The 26,869-nt window shown below is 47.5% G+C and overlaps 1 protein-coding gene across 1 annotated transcript; it reads right to left on the bottom strand.

The window, feature by feature from the left end:
• Positions 1 to 11,723: 11,723 nt before the first annotated feature.
• Positions 11,724 to 13,808, bottom strand: LOC103714789 (putative polyol transporter 1). The gene is made up of 2 exons (XM_008802198.6): positions 13,388 to 13,808; positions 11,724 to 13,283 (listed from the first exon to the last, which is right to left on the bottom strand). The coding sequence occupies exons 1-2, from the start codon at positions 13,536 to 13,538 to the stop codon at positions 11,830 to 11,832; spliced, it is 1,605 nt and encodes a 534-aa protein (XP_008800420.3). The 5' UTR covers positions 13,539 to 13,808; the 3' UTR covers positions 11,724 to 11,829.
• Positions 13,809 to 26,869: the final 13,061 nt, after the last annotated feature.

Raw genomic sequence — 26,869 nt, 5'->3', positions numbered from 1 at the left:
TGCTCTGATACAATAAAAATATATTGAGTCTGTTACCCTCTCTCCTTAACACAACTGTTAATTAATCCCTAATGTTTAGGCTCACAAAAAGAAAAAAATTGAAATTATTTTTTTTCTTTCCTTTTGTTGATGACAAAAAGGGAGAGAAATGTGAAAAGAATTCCAATCTTTACACTAATGGTAATATATAGGGGAAGATTTAAATGGTAATATATATATATATATATATATATATATATATATATATATATATATATATATATATATATATATATATATATATATATATATATATATATGGAATGGTAATGGTACTGCACAACCAAGAAAAATCTTAAGAAAAGAAAAAGAAAAAGAACTCTGCATAATTTAAATGTTTGTAACTGATAGGGGAAGATTTTCTCCTCAACTTGTTGAAATTATGCATATATCTCTGAATGTCATATTTGCTTTAAACTTCATTATAAAATTCTTATAATTGATCTGAAATTTATTACAAAATTTTTTTAGACTCAATGGTTTTGTCATCATCAAAAAGGGGAAGATTGTCAACCCTAAAGGATGAATTTTAATGATTACAAAACACTTGAGATAATGTTGTGTACTAATGCTTGTTGGCTTAATTGTGAAGTTTTATAAGTCAAGAAAAATCAGAAGAAATGAAGCACTGCAAAATCATTAGTTCTTCACAAATACTTTATTGGATATGTTCTAAAAGAAAATGATCTTAATCCAATCCATGGAGATCAAAGATGAAATCTAAAGTTTTCTGTTTGAAAACTTGAGTCGACCGCTAAGTAAAAAGGACAAATTTGAGTTGACTCTGGAATGTTTTCTTCAAGTGGCACAGTCAATGAGTCGACCTCCTCAAAACATGAGTCGACCCTTGTGTAGTTCAAATCATAATTGCTCGTGCAATTCACATGTGGTTAAAATGGAAGTACAATAAGCAGACAGTCTTACATCAAGTGAACTATTTTTCAACAAAAAATAGTTATAGATATAGACTAGGTAGTTTGGATAAACTTTGACTAGGCTAATAACATTGATTAGAACTAAAGAATCAATTTTCTCGGTCTCCCACATCCTTCTAGTGATCTTGCAACTGTGATCCATGTTCTAAAATCTTCACATTGGAGAGATACCCATGTTGTCTCTTCCTCCATGATCTCCTTATCCTCATCGCTCATCTTTGCGGAAATAGTTTCCACATATTATAACGATGAAGATTAGCATGACTCAAAAGAAAGGTTAGTTGAAGAGGAGGAGGTCAAGGGAGGAGGAATTAAGGCTCACAAGGCCAATCCAGCCTAAAGGTAGGCAATCTGGGTAAATCAAATTGCAATCTCCAATTTGTAGCAAATCAGCCATTCAAAAAATGATGCAGACCGCACATCCATTGAACCACATTTGAATTTGGTTTGGATAGTGCAAGTGCACCAAGTGTTTCAGTTGTTCTTGTGGTGTTTGGCTCGTGGCCATCTACCTACAGCTTTGAGTAGTAGTAGTACATAACTTTGTCACCTCGCTTGCACTCAATGTCATGCATTGTTTAAAGATCTGCAAGATCTTTTCTTTAATTGTCCTCCCTCAGCACCATTGTGGGTTTATGCAAGGGAGGCAATGAGTGTGGCTGCAAGCCATTGATAGTAACAGTTCCCCTCTTTACTATTACAATTTGGTTTCCCTCAAGGTTCACTATGCTATAACCCCTCCCATGGCACCTCTCTGACCCACTCTCAAAGACTTGCTTCTTTAGTAAGATGGTATCTCCCTCATGTTGGTGTGCTTAAGGAGAAATTTGATAGGGCTAGAGGGTGCAATTGTTGTTCATTACCATCAAGGTCGACTGCAGGACATGGGTGCTTAATTGGCAACACCTCTAAGCATGTCATTTTAGGAAAGTAAATTGCATTAGCCGTTCAGATTCTACAGGCAAATGCTATTTAACTAGAATATGACTCAACACAATTTCTTATGTAAATAAGAGGCAGTCTTCCACTAGCTAGCCATGTATATATGATTGTATCTTTAGTGCTTGCCTATCTCTTTAATCTATGTTTAGTTGTACATATATTTGTTGAAAAGGGAGTCAAGCAGTAGTGTGAGCTGCAAAACTTGCTACACGAGGTGAATTAACATAGGTTGGAATGATGATTTTTCTTTAACTGTTGCTTTATCGACTTTAACTTGCTAATATTTTGGATTGTAGCTATTCATGCATGTAACTAAGTGATTCCTCTCTAATTACCAAATTAGAAAGGGGGAAGAAAATGTAAACTATTAAAATATTTGCAGAAGAAGAGAAAAATAAGAGAAAATGAGAGAGAAAAGTGATTTTATTTTTCTCTTCTGTCATATTTGGTACATCTTGGGGTTATATATATTTGTGTACAGACTCCATACAAAAAAATAATATAAACTAATATAGAATCACACTAACAATTGTAAATATTACTCACTGATACAAATTGTTATATGATCATTAAAATCACTCTAATAAGATTATGTTAATAAAGAAAAATAATATAGGTTGATACAGAATCACGCTAATAAAGAAAAATATTATGGGCGATGCAGGTTATTACGTGATCCCTAAAATTATACTAACATTGTGGAGCGATTGAGTATTTCCTAATTGATTTTGATGAGCTCAAAGCATTTGAGTATGTCTTATGTTGTTCTAATGAATTCAATCTAGTGTTTCAGGTAAATCTTTATGAATTTCTATCTAAGTGCCTTGAGCTTTGGTTTAGAGTATTGTGGTTAAGTATTGAACTCTATTTGAACCAAAGTCTGCATCACGAGTCGACTCCGGAACTGTGCGAGTCGACTCCGGGACACTTGAAGTTTCCGGCACAAGCTCGAGTCGACTCCGGAACTCTCCGAGTCGACTTCGACTGAGAACAGACAGAAAGACAGAACGATGGATTTTAAGACTCTGTTAGCGAGTCGACTCCAAAAGGTTACGAGTCGACTCCGATGGTCCCGAGTCGACTCCAGATGGTCCCGAGTCGACTCCAAAGGGTAACAGACAGAAAGACAGAATGATGGATTTTAGACACTGTTAGCGAGTCGACTTCGATGCTTGGCGAGTCGACTTCGATGCTTGGCGAGTCGACTCCCAGAGGAAAGCAATTTGAAAGGTAGAGAATCAGTTTCGGAGACCCTGTGAACGAGTCGACTCTAGGTGTTCCAGAGTCGTCTCCCAAGTTAGCCGAGTCGACTCCTAGTTTGGCCAAGTCGACTCGTGAGAGAAATACAGAAAGTTGGATTTCTAGAACCTTGAGAACGAGCCGACCCCTAAGTGCCCGAGTCGTCTCCAGCTATTGGCGAGTCGACTCCAGTTTGGTCCGAGTCGACCCCAGGATAAGGCATGCACTTTAATTCAAATTTGGAACAGTGGCCGAGTCGTCTCCAGTAAAGCGCGAGTCGACTCCAGTAATAGCCGAGTCGACTCCAGATCGCACGAGTCGACTCCGATCCTAAGGAGATGAGCATGATAGGAGAGCTGAACTACTTCCTTGGACTTCAAATCAAACAATCTAGGAAGGAATTTTCATCAATCAAGCTAAGTACATCAAGAAGATGCTAAAGAAATTTGATATGGATGAAAACAAGTCAATCAGCACCCCCATGAGCTCATCATGCAAACTAGATAGAGATGAATCAGGTAAAAGTATAGATCAAAAGCTGTATAGAGGTATGATCGGTTCATTATTATATCTTACAGCAAGTAGATCTGATATCATGTTTAGTGTATGCATGTGTGCTAGGTATCAATCTAATCCTAAGGAATCACACCTAATTGCAGTTAAAAGAATTTTTAAGTATCTAATAGGAATAAAAAACATAGATTTATGGTACTCTAAAGAATCAAGCATAAACTTAATAGGGTACATTGATTTCGAGTTTGCTGGTTGTAAACTTGATAGAAAAAGCACCAGCGGGTGATGTCAATTCTTAGGAGAGAACTTAATCTCATGGTTTAGCAAGAAATAAAACTCGGTTGCACTATCTACAGCGGAAGCCGAATATGTTGCTGTCGGAAGTTGTTGTACACAAATTCTATGGATCAAACAACAATTGGAAGATTATAGCATTAAACAAGATAAGATTCTCATAAATTGTGATAATACAAGTGCCATAAATCTAACTAAAAATTTAATTCAGCACTCAAGAACTAAACACATTGAGATAAGACATCACTTCATAAGAGATCATGTATTAAATGGTGATGTGATGCTTGAGTTTCTTTGTACTGATGATCAACTTGCTGATATCTTCATAAAATCCTTGAGTGAAGATCGATTTTGTATTCTTAGAAGAGGGTTAGGAGTGATTGATCCATTTCTTTGATTCTTTTCTCTCATTTATTGATTTTGATCATTAATTTATATTTTATATAGTATCCCACGCCAATGATCATCAAATCATTTCTTAAGCTCTAAAGATTACCTTCTCTCTCTCCTCTAGCACGGTTCTGACTGAGACTTTGGTGTGTGCCAGAGCTCGAGTCGACTCGTGCGCGAGTTGACTCGCGAATTACCAGGAGTCAACTCGAGGTCGGAAATCCGTCTTTTAACCCTAAACACGAGTCGACTCGTGAATTACCAGGAGTCGACTCGAGGTCGGAAATCCATCTTTTAACCCTAAATGAACCGACTTTTCTCCAAACTTTTCTTTTCGGCCGTCATTGTCCCAAAACCCCAGAGTTGTCTCCCACGGTCGTATCGGCCTCCTCCCTTCATTTTTCCTCCTATTTCTCTCCCATTTCACGTCTTTTCCTCCTTGGGTAGGTCAGGATGTGTCCAAAGAAAGCCACCGTGTCTCGCCGGAAGAGACTTCTCGTTGCGAGCGGTGCCTAGAGACGATCCAAGGCGAGGAACGAACTGGTAAGATCACCTCCTTCAGTTCCCTCTCCGCCTCGGTTGGTCCCTCACGCTCGTGTGCCGGAAAAGTTGCCTCAACCGGGAGGAAAGTTGATTTTGACTTCCTCTCCCAAAAAGGGTTTACCATAGGGCATCATCTTAGGGCTCAAGGTCTAGATTTGTTTTGTTCTCTTGATCTTTCCACATACCCTGAGTTAGTCCGAAAATTTTATGGCACCGTCACACAGGATGGCGGCGGTCTTCAAGGGAGGGTAGCCAATGTTTCCGTTTGCATCTCGGAGGACCTCATTGCCCAAGTCCTCCACCTCTCTCGTGAGGGTATAGCTCCCACTCACCCCTCTGATAGATCCGAGGCCCTTACGGCCATTCTAGGGAGAGTACCCCTATCCTCTATTGAAGAGGTCTTCGCAAATCAGCTCTCCGCTGAGATGCGCCTTCTACTTAGCATTATTTCTCGCACCCTTTTTCCTAAAACGGGTAGGTTTCATTTTATTTCTGAGAGAGACCTTGCTATTATGTTCCACATCCTACATGACGTCCCTCTCAACTTTCCTAAACTCATTTACAATTATATTTGTGATCCTTTAGAAAAATCTAGACTGAGTCTTCCTTATGGTATGCTCTTCACTCTGATCTTTAGGAAGTTTGAGGTTCCTATCCCTGAGAGGGGACCCTCCCGTTTACTTCGTTACACTGACTATATGGACGAGGGGACTCTCCACCGAATGGGATTCCATAAAGTTGAGGGTACATTGGTTAGAAAGAATTATTCTGACATACCATCTGACCCCGTTGCTCCTCACTCTCCCACTTCTGACCGTGATCCGGATACCTCCACTAATCCCTCTACCTTCCCATTCACTGATCATGCTGGCCCTTCATCCACTATGCCACAGTCTGCTCCCACCTGTGGTCCTTCCGTACCACAGCTGAGTACAGAGCTGCTTGATTCCTTGGTAAGGAGGATTGCTGGTGAGGTGACTGCCCAGTGTGCGTCAGCTTTTGAAAGGCTGCACCACTGGATTGACGCTCTTGAGGAGAGTGTCAAGTCAGTTGAAAGGAGCTAACTCAGACATCAGGAGAGCATCGCTGAGCGTTTCGAGAGCATCCTCGCCCGTGTGTCAGGACTGGGGCAGCCTGAGCAACTCGACATCTCCGAGTTTGCAAAGGAGGCCTCAATTCTAAAGGGGAGGATGGAGGCTTCCACAGCTGAAATTTGCTCTCAGCTGGCAACTTTTTATGAGCTGCAGCGGTCAAAGTTCGGTACTTTGATCGATGCAATGGTGAGGCTCCTACCTGGCTTGGAGGTCCGTTTTGGTGTGGGCGAGCCAGCGCCTCAGCCTTCTCCTCCCAGGCCTTCTGCTCCTCCGGCCAGAGCCTCCTCACCTGATCAGTCACAGCCTTCATCATCGAGGCCGAGCTCGACTTCATTTGCCACTTAGGCACGACCATCATCATCTCGGCCGTCGTCTTCTACTCAGCCGGATCAGCGTGGACGACGTACTGCGCAGAGGAGTGCTCGCCCTTGTCCTCCCTCCCCTAGAGGATGATTTTGTATTTGCTGCATAGTGTATTTTGTGTTGATTGTATGCATTTTGTGTTTTTAACACTATGTATCTCTTTATTGTAGATGTACTTTCTGAACATCTCTTATATATTCAAATTTACAGTGAATGAAAATGCATATCCTTTTGTCTCATTTACTATGCTTCTTGTATGTTTTGACTTCTTGATACTTCACCTTTTTGCTACGATGACAAAAAGGAGGAGAAAATATGATATATTGTATGTAAAGGGAATCACTAAACAAGAAAATATTTAAGCAAAATCGTCAGTTTTTTTCCTTCTATAATTAAGAACCTAAGTTCAAGTTTAGAACACTAAAAGAAAATTCAGAAAACTTGAACAAAGCTCAAACAAAATTGAATGCACATGTTGAGGAGGAGAATCTGAAATTCTAAGAAAGCAAACTCATTAAAGACATATAAGCCAAACAATTGATTGTATGATTTGAAGGCTTATACAATTCCAAATGAAAGGGGGAGCTTTAATTTCAGAGTTTACTGACTCATACCTTTCAATTTTGGATATACTAAATGACTAAATATTTGAATTCATTTCAAAACTTTATCTTGAATCATTCCTTGAATGAGTAATTCACTTTACAAATACTCAATGTTTTGTCATCATCAAAAAGAAAAAGATTGTGGAGTGATTGAGTATTCCCTAATTGATTTTGATGAGCTCAAAGCATTTGAGTATGTCTTATGTTGTTCTAATGAATTCAATCTAGTGTTTCAGGTAAATCTTTATGAATTTATGTCTAAGTGCCTTGAGCTTTGGTTCGAAGTATTGTGGTTAAGTATTGAACTCTATTTAAACCAAAGTCTGCATCACGAGTCGGCTCCGGAACTGTGCGAGTCAACTCCGGGACACTTGAAGTTTCCGGCACAAGCTCGAGTCGATTTCGGGACTCTCCGAGTCGGCTTCGACTGAGAACAGACAGAAAGACAGAACGATGGATTTTAGACCCTGTTAGTGAGTCGACTCCAAAAGGTTGCGAGTCGACTCCGATGCTTGGCGAGTCGACTCCAGATGGTCCCGAGTCGACTCCAAAGGGTAACAGACAGAATGATGGATTTTAGACCCTGTTAGCGAGTCGACTCGAAAAGGTTGCGAGTCGACTCCGATGCTTGGCGAGTCGACTCCCAGAGGAAAGCAATCTGAAAGGTAGAGAATCAGTTTCGGAGACCCTGTGAACGAGTTGACTCTAGGTGTTCCAGAGTCGTCTCCTAAGTCAGCCGAGTCGACTCCTAGTTTGGCTGAGTCGACTCGTGAGAGAAATACAGAAAGTTGGATTTCTGGAACCCCGGGAACGAGCCGACCCCTAAGTGCCCGAGTCGTCTCCAGCTGTTGGCGAGTCGACTCCAGTTTGGTCCGAGTCGACCCCAGGACAAGGCATGCACTTTAATTCAAATTTGGAACAGTGGTCGAGTCGTCTCCAGTAAAGTGCGAGTCGACTCCAGTAACAGCCGAGTCGACTCTAAATTGCGTGAGTCGACTCCGATCCCAACGGATACATTGTCAGAATATGCAGACGGGTCAGAACGGCTCTAATCTCCTCTCTAACGGCTATTTTTCGAAGAAAATCACTTAAATAGCTAGAGTGAACAGTAGTAGACAAGAAGAGAGTTACTCCATTTGAGCATTAAAGGTTTTCAATCACCAAGAGCATCTCAAGAGTGAATCCAAGCAAGAGAAGGAAGAAGTGCATTCAACTCAAACCAAAAAGGCTTCCTTCGCATTCAAAGCTCTACCGACTGTTCCCCATCCTCCGACTCATTCAAGAGGAGACTCAGAAATCGAGAAGCCCCACTTCCTCATCTTAAATCTGTCTGAGGGCTTCTAACTTAATCTTATTTATATTGTTTAATATTTGCTTTTCAGAAGCTCTACTTGTGAACTTTAAACTCTTCCCTTTTATACTTGGTTCAATCAGAGGATTGAATCAAGGGTTGCAAGGTTTGTTGGTGAGTCAAAGATAAAACCAACAGTGTAAGGTTGTGGTTGGTGAACCGGAAAAAATCAACTGGATTTGATTGTCACCCCGGAAAAACAATCGTTTGGTTCTAGTTGGTGAGCCTGTCAAAACCGACCGAGTTTGTTGTGATCTCGTGAAAACAACAAGTTTGGTTGTGAGCTTGCAAAACAACCGGCTGTAATTCTAGGAATTATAGTGAACTTCCAAGTGCGGCTTGGAAAGTGGACGTAGGAGCAAGTGTTGGCTCCGAACCACTATAAACCTCTCTGTGTTTGTATTGTTCTTTGCTTCTTTCTCTCTCTTCGTTCATTGCATCTAGTGATATAACTAATCCACTTGCAATAGATTTAGTTAATCACTCACTTTATTTTTGATTGGTCAATAATTAATTAAAATCCATTTCACCCCCCCTCTTGGGTTGTCTCCTTGGGCAACAAACATCCCCCCTCAAACTCAAGATGGTACTACATGTGCCAACTTGAGTTTGAAAACTAGATCACAAATGTACCAAAATACTGGCAAACTAGATGAAGAGCTAGAGTAGTAGCTCAGAAGCTGATATGGTAAACTAGGAGCTGACATAGTAACTCAAAGACTGACATGATAGTAGATCAAAAGCTAACGTGGTAGCATAAAGCCTGATTTGATAAAACATGAGCTATGATAGTAGCTCGGAAGCTGATATAGCAGATTAGGAGTTGACATAACAACTCAAAAGCCGATATGGTAGGCTGATATGTCTAATTGATGTAACAGATTGACATGTCTGTCGATGTGGCTGATTGACTTGTCTGATGATGTGGTAGTGATAAGATATATAGAAAATGACAGTTGCAGCAAGGACAGAGCTCAGAGAGAAGGCAACCGAAGGTCAATGATTCTCGTAGACGGAGGCGCCATGAAAAATAAGCAAGAGATCTTGAACTAGATGGTGAAGGTGCCAGAGGCAGCAAATAAAATCGAAGATGGAGAGAAAGGAGCCGAATGACAGTGAGGATAGATAACTGAAGATCTGATGTTGAGGAGAAAAGCGGTGGAGAGGAGCTGCGGATCTATAGAAAACAAAGAATCTTTGGGTATTAATTTAACAGAAATAGAGGATATGCAGATTTACTAATTATATCAATATAATTTATTAGAAAATAAAGGATCTATAGATCCACCAAAAAATAGAAAATTTTTGGGTGTTGATTCATTCGAGAATAGAGATCGATAAATCAGCAAGAGGGGTCTTCAAAGCTTCTAGACATGGTAACGACAGCTCCAACAAAGGCGGAAGAGTGGTGGAGATAGATTAGGTAATCGGTGGCTCTAGTACCATGTTAAAATATTTGCAAAAAACGAGAAAAACAAGAAAAAATGAGAGAGAAAAGTGATTTTATTTTTCTATTCCATCATATTCGGTCATCTCGGAGTTATATATATGTGTGTATAGATTTCATACATGAGAAATAATATAAACTAATATAGGATCACACTAACAATGAAAAATATTACTGACTGATACAAGTTATTATGTGATCCCTAAAATCATTCTAGCAAAATCATGCTAATAAAGAAATATAATATATGTCAATACAGAATCACGCTAATAAAGAAAAATATTATGGATGATGCAGGTTGTTACATGATCTCTAAAATTATGCTATCACAGACCTTACTAGAGCTTAGAAATCCTAGCTAGAAAAGTTTTTACTAAAGCAAACTTGATAAACCAAGGAATCCTAGGAAAAAAAGGATAGATCGATACGCAGCCATTCGAGGAAGGGAAGTAGAAGAAGATAGTGTAGGGGTTTGGGAATGTGAGTAGGTGAGAAGGAATAACGTAAGAATAAGATTAGATAACGAAGAGAATGGTCGAGGTTAATAACAATGGCCGGCCAGATTGAGAAAGAAATAAGGAATGGATATCGAAGTGTTAGGAGTCTTTTATTTTTTTAATATCTTCTTGTCGATATGCAGGCCTAGTCTTTTGATACTTTTAGGAGCATGGAAAAATCACATGAAAACCAAATGTTACTCTGCAAAAAGGGCAAATAGTCTTGCAACAGAAAAAAAGAAAAAAAAATATTTTGACCCCTTAAGTTTGGAAGATTCTCACATAGATCCTGTCATCTTTAATAATTTTCAAAGTAATCCTTCAAATTTTCAAATCATTCCAAAATATTAGAATACCAAGTATGTATTAAAATTTCACAGTACTTAACGAATATAGTTGCCAAATAATAAATAACTTTTTATTAAATGCTCCGCTATCTAAAATATATATAGAGACAAAGCTCTACTACTTATAGTAATGCCAAACAAGATTTTAGTCCGCACACATGTATTATATGAAAAAAAGATAACTCTACTCCGGCCTAAACATAAGTCAAACAATCTCGTTCCGCTCCATCCATACAAATTACTTAATATCTTAAGCGTCCATCAAATTACTCAAACTCAATATTTCCCGCTGATAATTAGCTTAAAATCATCGAAATATACACTAATATGCGGTAAAGATATGTTATTTAAGCCAATATTATTAATAGGTTTGGGGGTTGCACATGGGCTGGCTCATCGACAATATCTAATACCATCTGGGGTCAGGCCATGGGCCAATACTCGAAAAACAAAGATCAGACGGACTTACACTGCACTACCTAGAAGGCTAGAATCCACCAGCCACATGATTTACTCTAGAGAAGGGGGCATTCTTTTATTATTTTTCCAACGTTTTTGATAAGAAAAAAGCGACCCCTATGGTTAGGAAAACGCCCAAGGACGTGAAAAAAAAGGGACCACAATGGTTAGGAAAATGTCCAGGAACAGCAATGATCCAATTTGCTCCCACTTTTTTTTATTTTTATTTTTGGTGAGTCCAATACTCAACTTGCCAGCCCAACCAAGCCAGCCAAAACGTTCCCATCGACCACTGTACTCGTTCTTGGCTGACTCCTTAATGACTAATCTCTCCTTCACATGATTTAACCTACTCAGGATTGCTTGGCTCCTTTGCTAGACGACCGTCAAACAGAGGAAGCCACTCGTGAACTAGCTCATCTTCACGTACCATGAGATATGGCTCACGTTTATCTCGATCAATTAACAAATGACCCAAGCTGGAACTAGCTAGATTTAACTTACATAGATTCAGCTTAATATGTATGTATGTATGTATGTATAATTATATCATTTTAATTATCATAAGTATATGAGTTGCTGTGAGCTCGGCTGGATAACAAACAAGCCGAACTTGATGAGCTAATTACAATCATTTTCTAGCATCAGCTGAAAGGAAACTAATAAAAGAGAACATAAAGCACCCTGCATCAAGTGCTTTACGATTTTATTTTTCTTTAATGATTCTTGTTCGCAATGTTCAAATAACAAAGTAATTAGAGAGTAATTGCGTTAAACCTCAGTCTTCGCATTGCTATCTTCTCCACCTCGGTGCACTACTTCCGCCTCACCCTTCTCTTCTTCTCCACCCTCCGGCTTCTTGCCGAAGAGCACCTCCATGTCCTCCAGACTCCTTCCCCTCGTCTCCGGCAAGAAGAAATAAAAGAAGAGCCACCCGGCCGCCGCAATCCCGGCATAAAAAAAGTAGCTCCCAGCTATGGTAATCGTCTTGTAGAGCGATATAAACGTCATGCTGATCACCCCGCTCACAATCCTGTTGGTGGCTGTCCCCAAGCTCGCTCCCTGCGCCCTCAGCCTCAGTGGAAAGATCTCCGAGGTGTACACCCACGCGATCGGCCCGAGGCCGATGGAGAACGAGCCGACGAAGGTCAGCACCGTCGAGATCGACATCGCAGCCGCCCATGTCAGCTTCTCGTGAGGAATGTGTTCGATAACTGACAAACTGGAAGCAAGAATCACGAGAGAAATAACCATTCCTCCGGCGCTGCTTAGGAGCAACGGCCGCCGCCCGACACGGTCCAGCAAGAACGTCGCCACCAAGATCGCCGCCGTCTTCATGAACCCGACGGCCACCGTGGCGCCTAAGGAATTGGAATCCGACTTGAGCCCGGCCTTCTCAAACACTCGAGGACTGTACAACACCACCGAGTCGATGCCCGAAGCCTGCTGGAAGAACTGTAGTCCGATGGCGGCGATCAGTATACGGCGCACCGACGGTGTCGGTCGGAGAAGCAGGTCTTTCCACACGCCCTCGCCATGGTTTTTCTTCGTCGACGACTTCGTCGAGTATTCCGGCGCTGCGACGACTTCGTCGTTACAGTTTTCGGGTATTCCAGCGGCCTCTTTGATCTCCAAGAGCCGGAGTTGGGCTTCCTCCGGCGTGTCCGAGGTCTTGGCGAGGACCCGTTCGGCCTCACCAAGCCGGCCCTGCATGACGAGCCACCGAGGCGACTCGGGCATGGCGAGGACAGCGACGGCTACGAAGATCGGCGGCACCGCACCGACGCAGAACATAATGCGCCAGTTGAGGTGATCCGGCAGCTTGGCGAAGGCTAAGTTGGAGACGTAGCCGAGGAGGATGCCGACGTTGATGAATACCTCCGGGAAGGACGTGAGGAAGCCGCGGGACGAGGTGGGGGCGATCTCGGCGGTGTAGACGGGGGCGATCATGAGAGCGTAGCCGATGCCGACGCCGGCAACAAGGCGGCCGACCATGAGGATGGCGTAGTTTGGGGCGAGGCCCATCAGGTGGGCCCCGGCCAAGAAGATGGCAGCCGCGAAGATAATTGTGTAGCGGCGGCCAATCCAGTCGGAGGTCCGGCCTGCGGCGATGGAGCCGACGAGGGCGAACGGGTTGATGATGCCGGCGAGGATTTCGACCTGGGTATCATTTATTTTCAGGTATTTTTGAATGAAAACAGAGGCACCACTCATCACCGCTCCATCTGTAGACAAGTAGTAGAAGAATTAGAAAAGACTAGCAATAGAAACAGCAAAATACTGCTGCTGACTTCATAACCGTCACACTTAAGAGAGCTAGTGTTCTTGCCATAACCCGAGAGGATTGAGATCATCGAAGCAAGCGTGGCACAGGCCAAAGCGTATTTGTTTCTTGGAGGCTTCTTTGGCTTCTCCAAGGCTAAAGTTTGATTGGGAGGAGGATCAGAAATTGCTGGTGCCTTGGCTTTCTGGTCATCCATTTCTCTGCTGTAGAGATGCGTTTCTTTGAGGGAGGAGAAGAGATACTGCGCTAGTAGAGCGAGGGACTGGACTGACTTGTTTTCAAGAATGGGATGGCTTAAATAATTGGATATGGAGGCCGTGTGAGTTTGAGAGTCTTGAAGACTTGTCTTAGTTGTCGTATCCGCGTGTAAAATGACAGCAAGATGGCCACAAAAGTCGTCGCAGGTGCTTGACCTTTTGGCGCAAGGTTAGAACTCAGTAACATAGGCGATAAAACCATATTAGTATTCAAATGGCATTCCCTGAATTAATATCTCACGTAACGAAGACGAAGTATGACGCTCGTATATGGGATTTGTTTGTCCAACATAGTGCTTCTCTAAATAGATGATCAAAAAGATCATTCTTTAAAAAAGAGCATGACAATATAAATCATAAAAGAATTTGTTGCTGTTGAGAACTGACTCCCTTGGCACAGTGGCCAGAAGTATAATGTTGCTAGAGAGCTCGATAGTCAGCCGCTCTGATCGGAGATGGAGAAGGCGAGCGGCGCTCGATTGTTGCAGCCGAGATCCTTGTTGGATAAAACAACACAGAGCAAAAAAGTCCTTTGGCCGAAAGGTATTTGACGGAAGATCCTCCAATACCTAAATCAGTGTAGTAATCAGGAAATAGGAGAAGGTTGTCTTTCGGTCTATTAGGGCGCTCTTCTTACTTACCTCCTCTATCCTACTTTTTGTATCTCAGGCGAAGGAGCCTACCTACCATCAAAGAATTAGGGCATGTAGGCAACCAAAAGTGATTGGTTTGTGTACGACCTGGATATCGAGCATGAATACTTCGCATGTGGTTGATGTCCTGCTTATCATATTGATAGGATCTCCATGATCATTGGGTCTCTCGGTTAGGATGAGGCTAATTGTGGAGAGCCCTTGATATGTAAGTTCGACGGTATGGCGCTGGTCCCACCCAGTGACCGCTCCCGATCTATCACGTATTGGCGTCATAGCGTGTTTTAATTGGTTGGACTTTTTGGTGAGTTGTAGCTAGTTTGTAGGCATCTCATTTTTTTTCCTACTTCCACAACTCAGCCGAGCTATCTTGCTCGGGCTGCAAAAGTAGTTTTTCTAGAAGTACAGCTTTAATGAAAATCGTCGAGGAGGATGCAGCTTTAATAAAAATCGTCGAGGAGGATGCAGCTTTAACAAAATGCCTTCTCAAGCAAGTGCTCGGATGAGAGATAAATGATTATATTTGTCATTGGTGGTCTCTTTTTTCTTCTTCTCTTGCTTTTTTTTGTGTTGGCTCGGTTGTGAGCCATTGTTTTATACTTCTCTTCTTTTTCCTAATGAGAGAAATGAAAGTCTGCTCACTTTTTATTTACTTGATGGCTCGATTTGTGCACTTTTCATCTGAAGGGTTGTTTGGTTAGGTACAAGGCTGCTCGTAATCTTGCTATTACACCATTTGTTTTTCGAGATGGTTGTCGAGGTTCCCATCTTGGTGATGCATTGGTTCCTGCTTGGCAGTTGCCCTTCATTTCTCAAGATGGTTGCCAACGTTGCCACCTCGATGATGAGATGGTTCCTAGTTGGCAGTTGTCACGGGGTAGGATCTAGTTGTTCCCTCGAAAAGCTGCATGTGTCCTCATGCTGACTTGTGGCCAAGGCCAATGCACCTTTCCTCAATAAGGCCCAAACTTTAGTAAGGAGGAAATCTCAAAAATGTTGCCGAGGCAGGTAAGGTCTCTTAGGATTTTCCAAAATTGAATGTAGCTCGGCTGGGGTTAGACACGCATCCTTTAATCGAAGCTTGGGCGCTTCGATTCCCGCGGTAGATCTTTGCCTATAAATGAAACGAGATTCGCCTTTTAATGGGATCGGAAATGCATCATAAGCTTGTCGGGTCAGCAGTTGGATCGAAAAACATGTCTCCATATGCCCTGGAGGACGAGGGTAAGGCTGCTTGTTTCTTAGGATACGAGTCTTCTACTGTCACGGGATGTGAAGTGGTTGAGTCCTCGCTAAAGGACTTAGGTTGGGGACCATCGTGCCGCCCTTCGAGGAAGCTGTGGTGGGAAGCAACTGTTGGACTCCTTCTAGATGTTGTATTCTACAGAAAGTTCGGTCACCATCAGATTGCCCATGCTCTTGTATGGATAACTCGATTTTTTACTCTTGGGTAAAAATGCATTGAGTTGGTTTATAGCTACTGCAGCTGAGAACTGACTGGCTCTAGGCAGCGCGGCGAGAAACACAACGATGTTAGAGAGCTCGATGGTTGGCTGCTTTGGTCGAAATTGGAGAAGGCAAGTGGCGCTCAGTTGCTGCAGCCGAGATTCTCGTCAGATGGCAGCACTCCGACCTAAAATAGCACAAAACAAAAAAGTCATCTGGCTCGAACGTATCCGGCGGGGGACCCTCCGATGCCTAAGTTAGTGTGGTAATCCAGGGACAGGAGGAGGTTTTCTTTCAGACTATTAGGGTGCTCTTCTTGCTTACCTCCTCTGCCCGCTTTTTGTGTATGTCCGATGGAGGAGCCTACCTACCACTAGAGAATTAGAACATATGGGTCGACTAGAAGTGACTGGCTTGAGTACGACTTGGACATCGAGCATGAATGCTTTGCATGTGGATGATATCCTTCTTGTCACATTGGTGGGATCTTGATGTTCACTGGGTCCTCTAATTAGGATGTGGCTAACTGTGGAGAGCTCTTGATATGCAAGTTCAACGGTATGGCGCTGGGCTCGCCTAGTGGCCACTTTCAATCCACCACGTATTGGCATCATTGTGTGTTTTAATTAGTTGGACCTTCTGGTGAGCTGTAGCCAGTTTGGAGGAGTATCAATAGTCTCCACTATAACTTGAACATTGAATAAAGACTATCTCTTTCACTTCGTCCTCTTTTTTTTTTGTTTCCATTCTTGTTTGTGCTTATAGTGCTTCTGTGTATACCAATGTTGAATGGTTCCTATCCACTTTGATGCGCCGCCCTTGTCAATGAGGACATCAGGCTGGCTAGATAGGAGACCGATCGTGGGATTGGTGTTGCAATTTTAACAACTTCTCCAGATTTCTCCCAATTTTGACCTTCGGTGCACGAGGCGGTCTTCTACTCGGGCCGTTTTCGACCTAGAGAGGTCGGTTGGTAGGCTAATCCTTCGGTGCAGGGGCGGATTTTCTGCTTGGGACAATTTCGACCTTGAGAGGTCAGTTGGCATGCCAAGCCTTTGATGCGGGGGTCAGCCTTCTGCTCAGACCATTTTCGACTTATTGAGGTCACTTGGCATGCGGAGCCTTCGACGCAGGGGCTAGCCTTTTGGTTTGGCCATTTTCGACCTAAAGAGGTGGTTGGCATGTTGAACCTTCGGTGCAGGAGCCGGTCTTTTACTTGGGCCACTTTTGATCTAGAGAGGTCAGTTGACACGTCAAGCCTTTGGGGCAAGAGCCGACCTTCTGCTCGGACCATTTTTGACCTAGCGAGGTCGATTGACATGCTAAACCTTTAACACAAGGCCAACCTTCTGGCAACCACCATAGAATGATTTCTTCTAGAGGGACAGAGCATGAGATCTTATTAGATAATTTCAACTTATAAGATCGCTCCGTCGAGCTTTACTCATCATACATCCAGAGATTGGCAAAATTCTACGTCTGAGGAATGGTCGTTCCATCTAAATATTTGAGGTGATAAGCTCGAGGTTGGACGACACTGGATATTTTGTATGTCCCTCCCAATTAGGTGAGATTTTGCATCACTCGGTTAGCTGGGAGACTTCAGCCTTCCTTAATGCCAGGTCCCTAGGCCGGAAGGGCATAGCTTTTATCCGAGAATTGTAATGTCGGGCTACTTGATGCTGGTAGGCAGCCATGTAGATCCAAGCTCACTCCCTAGTTCCTCCAACAGGTCAAGGTTGACTCGTAGATGCTCTGAGTTCTCTTGCTCCTCCAGAAAGTCGACTCGGTGCGATGGTAGTCCGATCTCCACTGGGATCACAGCCTCGACCCCATATGTGAGAACAAAAGGCGTCCCTCCAGTCAGAGTTCGAGGTGTGGTTCAGTAGGCCTAGAGGACGCTATAGAGCTCGTCAGCCTAGAGTCTTTTAGCCCCGTCCGGCCACATTTTCAGGCCCCACAAAATTATTTGATTGGTTACTTTGGCCTCTCCATTTGATTGGAGATGTTCCATCAAAGTGAAGTGGTGCTCAATGTGCAGGTCGGTGCAGAATGATCTAAAGCGGGTGTTGTTGAATTGCTTCTCGTTGTCAGTGATGATAGCATGGGGAGGACCAAAGCGGCGTATGACTTGCTTCCATACAAAGCCCCGAGCCTTCTCCTCAGTGATGTGAGCTAGAGGCTTGGGCTCGACCCATTTGGTGAAGTAGTTGATGGCTATTATCAGAAACTTTCTTTATCTAGTTGTATGACAGAATGGTCCCCATATGTCCATCCCCCAATGGGTGAACAATCAGGGTGCATTGATTGGGGAGAGGGACACAGACGGTTGTCATTGGACGTTGGCGTGTATCTAGAATCAGTCATACTTTCTCATAAAGTCAGCGGCATCCTTTTGAATGCTTGGCCAATAGTAGCCTTAACGAAGTATCTTGTAGGCCAGTATTCTGCTGCCTAGGTGGCTTTCTGCAGATTCTTTCGTGAACTTTGCGTAGTGCATAATTGGCTTTTTATAGAGATTTTCCTCTAGCAGGATATAGCGTGCAGCCTAACTCTTCAACCGATGTGCCTCTCGCCACTCCTATGGAAGTTTTCCATCTTTGAGGTAGTCCATGATCATGTCCATCTAGTTGGGCTTGAGCTTGGCTTGCAACATATAAATTGGTTCTCCTCAATGCTCGGGTGATCGAACACGTCAAGGTAGGTGGCTTGATGGAGGTCGGAGTAGTCTGAGGTAGCCAACATCGACAACGGTTAGCCCATGCATTTTCTAACCTTGGGATTTGCAAAATCTCAACTGCTTTGAAGGCCGAGGAGGCTTCTCGAACTTTCCGCAAGTATCTTTCCATAATCAAAGACCTTGCTCAAAAATCTCTTCAAACCTATCCCACTACTAGTCGGTAATCAGTGAAGACCTTCAAGTGTTGGACCCGAGGTTGATAACATATGTCAAATTCAGTGAGCATCACCACCCATTTAGCCAACCTCCCTGGTGAACCCATCTGCTGTAGGATTTGTCTCAGCAGTTGGTCGGACGGGACGATGAGTGGATGAGCTTGAAAATATGGGCAAAGCTTCGTTGTTGAGATGACAAGTGCATACGCTACTTTCTCCAATTAGGGATATTGAGTCTCCATGTCTCGAAGGACTTGGCTCTTATAATATCTAGAATTCTAAACACCGGCCTCCTTATGGATGAGCATTGAACTTATGGCCGTCGAGGAAATAGCCAGATTGAGATAGAGTACCTCATCGGGGTTGGTTTGGAGAGGAGCATTAGGGTGTTGAGATAACTCTGTAGTTTAGGTTGACATTTGCTCGTCCAATAGAACCTGTGTGGTTGCCTCAAATTTTTGAAAAAGGAAGGCTGCTCTCAACTGACGTCATGACGAATCTACTTAATGCCGCTATTAGACGAGGCATTGTACCTCCTTATTCTTTGGGAGCACCATCTCCAATATGGCATGGATCTTCTCAAAATTTATTTCAATTCCTCGTTGACTCACAATAAACCTGAAGAATTTTTTGGGGAGACTCTAAATGCATACTTGCTTGGATTGAGCTTCATGCAATATCTTCTCAACCCCCACCCCAATAAATCCCTAACCTCTCCCAATCCCTAACCCCACTCTCCCCCTCCCCAGCAAAGCATCCCAGCGAGCAGTGCTCGGCAATGGCGGCCACTGAGGCAACGCTGGCGCCCGAGAAGCGCATCCCAAATCCGAATCCCTTCTCCAATTCCTCAACCGCACCGAGCTCCCCCTCCTCCTACGCCGCCGGGAACCCCACCCCTTCTTCTCCAAGTCGGAGCTGACAGTATTGAAGGGGGTGCGCTCGGAGACGGCTCCGGCGTTCTGGCCGCTTATGCGCCGGATCTCGCGCCATTAATGTCCGATGAGGTATGGTTTGGGGTTGGTTCTTTCTCTGTTTTGAATGCTCAACCCTGCTTCCCAGAAATACAACTGCCAGATATGCCTCTCTCCTTCCTTTTCTTCTTCCACCGCTCTCCCTGCTTTCCAGGTTCACGCCGTCTTCGGCTTTTCTTGACTTGGATCTTGAGCTTGATGAGCTCTCCAACCCCTCCATCGGCTCTGTCTTCCTCCCCCTCGAGCATTCCGGCAACACGCGTCGAGGACCGGCGCTTGGTGGATCCGACCGCCGCGATAAGAAGGCAGCGAAGAAGGATGCCGTGCCCTCCTAGGTCTCAGGTTGGGTCTTGTGCCCCTTTTCCTTTTCCTTTTGTTTTTCCTGTTCTTGGATCTGTTATAGATGAAGTTTTGCTTGAGATCGGCTTAGCATTGCTTTTAGGTTTTCATGTATGTTTCCTGCTGTTTGGCTGCCAAGATAAGGGTTTGGAGAAAAGGGGGATGAATAGCCTCATCAGCCTCACCTCCAAAGCCGAGATCCACTACGAGGGCGTCCTCGTCTCCATCAACCTCGAGGAGTCCACCATTGCCCTCCGGAACGGTACGCCACTTTTGATTCTCATAATACAGTGGATGTAATTAAATGGAGTTGGATTAACTTTTAATTTTTTTTTTTTTTTTAGGATTCAGTACCTCATGGATCCAAATTTATGAGTTTTTTTTTTTTTTTTTTTTTTTTTTTTTTTTTTTTGCTGAAAACGGATATTTCATACAATACGTGTACGAATACATCCAAGAAAATCAAAATAAAGCAACTCGCGGAGCGCATGTGGCAGCTCCTCCTCCCCCGACCAAAGGGTATACCCTGAGTGATGAGCCGCATGGGCCGCCACCCAATCGGCTGCCCCATTAGCTTCTCTAAATACATGTTGAGCCTGAAAGGCTCGCTCATCTCCCATCATGCTCCCTATGTCGCGGATCAAAGGGTGGTCTGTACCATCACCCGTCGCCCCTCTCCGAATCCATCCGATGACCGTGGTGGAGTCGCCCTCCAAAATGATCGACCTGGCTCGCAGGATCATCCTCGCATGGCGCACGCCCGCCCAGGCTGCTCGAAGCTCTGCCTCCGGAACCGACGTATCGAACAGCTGGCAGCCACCTGCTGCAACTACCCTGGAGTGCGGGCCTCGTATAACAAAGCCCGCACCACCCCGCGCACCGCCGTCCAACACCGACCCGTCAAAATTGACCTTGAGGAAACTCGGGGGTGGGGGCTCCCAGGTGAAAAATACCATATGGTGGGCTGCCGAAGCAGAGGGGGGGCCCCAGGTGTCCCGAGCTGTCAAAGGTTTGTCTGAAGAGGTGGTGGGTACAAACTCAAGGGCCTGAACACGAGCAAGCTCCGCAGCAAACCTCGGTGACACCCTGCGGTCGCCGAGAGTACGAGCATTTCTTGCCAGCCAAATCTGGTGCGCTGTGCAAGTCGCTCTAATAGCCTCCTGACACGTCCCGGAACTGGGTAGCCCCTGTCGTATCATGTGAAGGAACTGTGGCCTGTCACTCCGGGCCTCCTGCGAGATCCCGGCCCACTGCCATGTCAATCTCGCCCATACACACTGAAAGAGCACATGGTCTACCGACTCCACAGCCCCACACGCTCCACACTCTGCAGGGATCCCCCAACCACGCCTACTCAGCGCAGCTCTCGTCGGAAGGCGATCCCAGAACACCTTCCATAAGAAGAGGGCTACCCGCGGGTGGAGACCGTGCCTCCAGATCCATGTGCAATCCGGCCCCCTCTCCCGTTCTGACTGGATGACACGGGAGAGGTCTCCTAGCCTAACACTGGCCTGGCTCGATGTGCCCCATACCCTGACATCCCGCCCTCCACATCCTGGTAACGGAAGAGACCGGATCCTCGCTGCGAGGTGTACCCCAAATAGCTGTCGAAGTCTAGTATCATCCCACTCTACTCCACCTCCTGCCAAAAGGTCGCTAACCCGTAGTCCCTCTACTGCCTCTACATCGACCATGGTCGGCCAACGCCTCAATGGCACGGTGTCCACCCATGGCTCGCTGGTCACATCAATGCTCTGCCCGTCGCCGATCAGCCACCTGGTGCTCGCTAATGCAGTCGGTAAGTGCCTCACAATCTCACGCCACATGAAAGAGACTCGGCGGCCCCTCCATGCCCCCCCTAGGCCCCCTCGTCCATATCGGGCTGCCATCACCTGACTCCATAGGCTATGTGGCTCAAGTATAAACCGAACTGCATGCCGAGCGATGAGCGCCTCGCGCCTCTCCATCAGGGACTGCACCCCAAGACCGCCCTCACTAATAGGACGGCAGACCTGCTCCCAAGCCACCAAATGCACTCCATGGCCTCCACCGTGTGAGCCCCACAAAAAACTCCGAAGAAGACGCTCAATCCTCAACAAGGTCGTCTTTGGCATAACAGTGTTGGCCATGAGATACATCGGTATGGATCCCAACACTGATCTGACCAAAGTCAATCTCCCCATCATGGATAGGGAAGATGCTCTCCATCCCTCAAGCCTGCTCTGTACCCGCTGCACCAGGCCCGAGCACTCTGCCACTCGCGGTCGTCGGCCGGTGATGGTAACTCCCAGGTAGGTCAGCGTCCCCTCCTGCTCTGGTATCTGCAGTAACCCCCGGATCTCCTGTCGAACTCTGGACTCCGTACTGGGGCTGAAGGTAATAGCTGACTTCCGGAAGTTCACTCTCTGGCCAGACGCTATGCAATAGTCCGTCACCACCCTGCGAAGAACCCGTGCCTCAGCCACTCGTGCCCTGGTCAAAAGAAGACAATCATCAGCGAAAAATAAGTGGGAAAGGGGTCGGGCCCCTGGTGCCGGACTATACGGCACCAGCTCCCGGCTAGCGCAAACTCTCTGCAAAGCTCGTGACAAAGTATCAGCACAAATAATAAACAAGTATGGAGATAAAGGACATCCCTGCCGTAGCCCCAATGTGGACTCGAAGAAATGTGAGGGCGTGCCGTTGACCAAGAGGGAGAACTTTGGTCCCCGTACGCACCCCATGACCCATCCGATCCACTGTCTGTGAAAACCATATGCCTCCAGCGCCTGCTCCAGAAAGCTCCACCTGACCCTATCATAGGCCCTCTCCATATCCAGCTTGATGGCCATCAAGCTGCGCCGCTTCGGTGCTCTCTGAAGATCCCACATCATCTCCTGAGCCAACAAAACATTATGTGAGATATTTCTACCAGCTACAAACGCCCCCTGCTCCTGGCTAATGATGCCTGGCAAAAGGGGCTTCATTCTGCCCACCATTATTCTTGCCACGACCTTATATAAAGTCGTGCACAAGCTAATAGGCCTGAAATGACTAGGCTCAACCGCATCCGGACGCTTCGGTATAAGCGTAACGAAAGTGGCTTTCCAGTCCTCCGGCATAGCAGCCCGGGAGAAGAAACACTGGATAGCCTCCACCACACCTCGGCGGAGAATGCCCCAGTACTGACGAAAGAAAAAAGGCGGAAAACCATCGGGCCCTGGGGCTTTGTCTGCTGCCAGTGCCCAAACTGCCTCCTGCACCTCCTGTGCCAGCACCGGTCGGATCAGGGATGCCCTCTCGACATCACCAATACCCGTCTCCACCCTCAAAGGGCGGAGCCCATCACTGACCTCCTCATCCTCCGTCCATCTGGCGCGGAAAAAGTCAAATAAGGTCTGTCGGACCGCCTGCTCGCCCTCCACTCGGTGGCCCGAGTCATCCCGCAAGGAATGGATCATGCTCCGCTGCCTCCGAATAACCGTCGACCGATGGAAGAAGCTGGTATTACGGTCGCCCTCACTCACCCACTGCACACGGGATTTCTGACGCCAGAAAATTTCATGCTGCCGTAGCAGGGAGTGGTGAGTAGCTAATAATCCCCGAAGGTCGGACATATCGTCCTCCGGGAGTACACCCCCCAGGTCTTCTCTCCTCTGCAACTCCGCAATCGAGGACTCTACCCCCTCCAAACGTCGGAATATGTTGCCCACAACCTCACGATTCCAACGGCGGAGACGCCTCTTCGTCAGCTCCAGGCGGCGCGACACCTGCTGCATGGCATCACCACGCACCGGAGTACGCCACGCGTCACGAACTACGTCCCACGACTGGGGGTATGATAGCCAAACCTTCTCAAAACGGAAGGGGCTATGGTGGACATGTACCGATGAGGTGGATAGCAGCAGGGGGCAGTGGTCTGAGGCTATCCGGGGCAGATGCCTGACCTGGGAAGTAGGGAACCGGAGGACCCAATCAGGGGATGCTAAGGCCCTATCCAGACGCTCCCAGACTCTAGCATTACCTGACTGGTTGTTGCACCAGGTAAACTTTTGTCCGGAAAAACCTAGGTCTACCAGGCCGTTCCGCAATATAAAATCGCGAAACTCCCTCCTGTCCAGCCTATCTGCAAAGGCTGCACCCCCCCGCTTCTCATCCTCACCCTGGATACAATTGAAGTCACCAACCACCACTACCGGAACACCCTGAGTGGTGATGTTGGTGATCTCCTGCCAAAGGACTCTCCGAACTCTGTGATCCGTACTCGCATACACACCACACAGTACCCACGGAGCTGCTCCCGGTTCTGAAACTATCATGACTACCTGTTGAGGGCAATTGTGGAAAGCATCAATTGTCGCCACTCCTCGCCGCCAGAGGACCAGAATGCCTCCCGACAGCCCCCGAGAGTCAACTGCGTAGGTCTCCCAATCCCTCTCCAAACGTCGCCTCAAACGTCCAAGTCCCTCTCCAGATAATCGAGTCTCGCATAGGAAACAGATCTCCGGACAGTGAACCTGTACTAGTCGCTTAAAAGATGACATGAAGGACGGCTTGGCCGCCCCCCTACAATTCCATGCTAGAATCATCATGGATCACAGTCCACATAGTCGGCCTCTGATCCATCCTCCCCTAGGGTCGCAGGGACGTCCACAGGCTCAACGCCCTGGCTGCCCCCCCTCCTCCTCCCCCCCGTGCGCAGAGAGAGCAGCACCCATGACTGCTGCCCTAACGCGCTGCACAACAGTGGGTATGTCCGTACCCCCTCCCAGCTGTAGTGGCTCAACCTCCGCGGAAGGGACGGAGCGGCCCCCCGCCTCGCGTCCGGCTAAGGCCGCATCCACTCGCTGACCCGAGTCCAAAGGCAGAGGCCCAAACCGGAAGACTGGTATCGTCTCGCCGCCGGCCTGCTGTTCTGGCGCAATCTGAACCCCCACCCCCAAATCAGACTGAGACTGATCGCCCACCAGAACCTGGACCTCTGGCCCCGCACTGAGAAGCACCCGTGGACCCCCCGTGCCCTGGACGTGTGGGCCCTGGCCCCATAGGCCGTCCTCAGCCCCCTCAGCTTGGACAGCCTGGCCCATCAGTTCCCGGGCCCGCTCCCCCATCGCTGGGGAAGCCCGCAGGCCCGGGGCTGAGCGGGCACGGGGCGCGCCCCGCGCTGCAAGCGCGCCCCGCGTACCCGCCGGCCCGCGACCCCGGCGCCCCGTCCCCTGGGCCCGGGCGCGCTGGGCCGGCACTAAGTCAGCCCGCTGGCCCGCCGCGGGATGCGCGCGGGCCGACAGGCCCATCAGTCCTGGGCCACGCTGCACGCCCTGGTCCGCTATCGGCCTGGGCCTTTTCTGTGACTGGGCCCGGGCCGCAGCGGATCCGCTAGCCTCCGGATCAGCCCGCGGCTGGGCGAGCTCCCGACTCAGCCCCGAGTCAACTCGCAGATGAGTGGCCCCCTGACTCGGTGCCGAGTCTACTGGCTCGAGCAGGTCATCGTCCCCAAGCCAGTCAGCCGGGTCGACCTGAGGAAGACCGGGAGGAGGAGCCAAAGCTAGCCCTTCCCCCTCCGCCGCCGGTGGCGACCGGCGGCGCGCAACCTTGGCTGGCTTTTGCCAGCCCTCCGTGTCCGCCGGGGACACAGGAGCAGTCGGCGCAGGCGACTGGTGCGGCGGAGATGGCGATCGTCTCGAGGATGACCCAGCCCCAGGGTCGGGTCCGGTCATCACCCCCGGCCGCGGCGGCAAATCCCCCCGTGGGATCTTCTGCCGCGTCGCCACCATCCACGGGCCATAGACTGGCCCCTGGACCTCCTCCCCGCCGCCCGAGGACGGTGGAGCAGCCTCTCCCCCCTTCTCCGTTGCCACCGGGGGCGTCTCCCTGTGTACGTTGGGCTCCATCGGAAAGCGGCACGCCGCTTCCGCGTGCCCCATCCGCCCACAACGGTGACAGATGACCGGGACGTTCTCGAAGACGAAGGGCTGCCACCGCACCTTCGTCTTCCCCTGTATCAGGACACCGGGCCGCAGCGGTTCAGAGGTGTCGATTGCCACCTTTACTCGGGCAAAACCCATCGCCGCCTGCTGCTCGGTGACCCCGTCTACCGCCACCGGCTGGCCGGCCCGCGCCGCTATATGAAGTATGGTCGAAGTCGACCAGTACTCCGGGGGCAATCGCGGCAACCGGAGCCACACCAGCGCCCTCTTCACCGTATCATCCCCGGGCTCAAAATCAGGGACCCACGGGCACATAGCGAGGAGTTGCCCCGCCACCACCCACGGCCCCTCACTGAGAGCCCGATCCCGGTCCTCCGTCGACCGGAATCTCAAAGCAATGAACTCGTCCGCAAGCGGGACGGCCACCACTTCTTTAAGTTTAGTGCGAGCGGCCACATCCTTGGCCACCCATTCCGCCGGAATCCGGCGGCCAAAGCTGCGGGCGATCAAAGCCCGGCCCTCCCACACCTGCCGAGCCGCCTCTATCGGCTCCTCCGGAAGCTGCAAGACGTCCGGGAAGCGGCGGCTCAGGCGATCTACTTCCTCGGCCGTGGGCCAATGGGTAACCCACGGTCCTGGCCTCGACCAAGCCGCAGGGCGTACCCCGCGACCGGATGGCTTACCGTTGCCTCTCGCTTCCTTCGTCTCCTTCGCCGCCGGCTGCTTCCCCTTAGAATCCATGCTTGGGCCGTTCACCTGCAAAACAGTGTTTAAGCAAAACCAAGAAGATAGGGGTTACCGATTGTCCCTCCCGGCTATGGCCAGCCGTGGGTCTGCACTCACAGCCAGAAAGTTCAGTAGCAGGAAAAACACAGATCAATCCCCTCAGGCGCCGGCGATCTCCCTCGAGCTTCACCTGCAAAACAAAGTTTAAAACCAATCCAGGAAGAGACGGGTTACCGAGGGTCCCTCCCGGCTGTGGCCAGCCGCAGATCTGCACTCACAGCCAGAACGCAGGCCAATCCCCTCCTCAGGCGCCGGCGATCTCCCTCGCGGCTTC

This window comes from Phoenix dactylifera, chromosome 7 (assembly GCF_051530095.1).
Source record: "Phoenix dactylifera cultivar Ajwa chromosome 7, Ajwa_hap1_PhDact_Kaust_v1.1, whole genome shotgun sequence".
Lineage (NCBI taxonomy): Eukaryota > Viridiplantae > Streptophyta > Magnoliopsida > Arecales > Arecaceae > Phoenix > Phoenix dactylifera.
This window is presented reverse-complemented; position numbering and strand designations above follow the sequence as displayed.

What these genes read in the sequence shown, in the direction of transcription:
- LOC103714789 (XM_008802198.6), bottom strand. Translation starts at nt 13,538, where the DNA reads ATGGATGACCAGAAAGCCAAGGCACCAGCAATTTCTGATCCTCCTCCC. An exon ending in CTCAATCCTCTCGGGTTATG is followed by an intron (nt 13,284 to 13,387) that starts GCAAGAACACTA and finishes ACTTGTCTACAG; the next exon opens with ATGGAGCGGTGATGAGTGGT.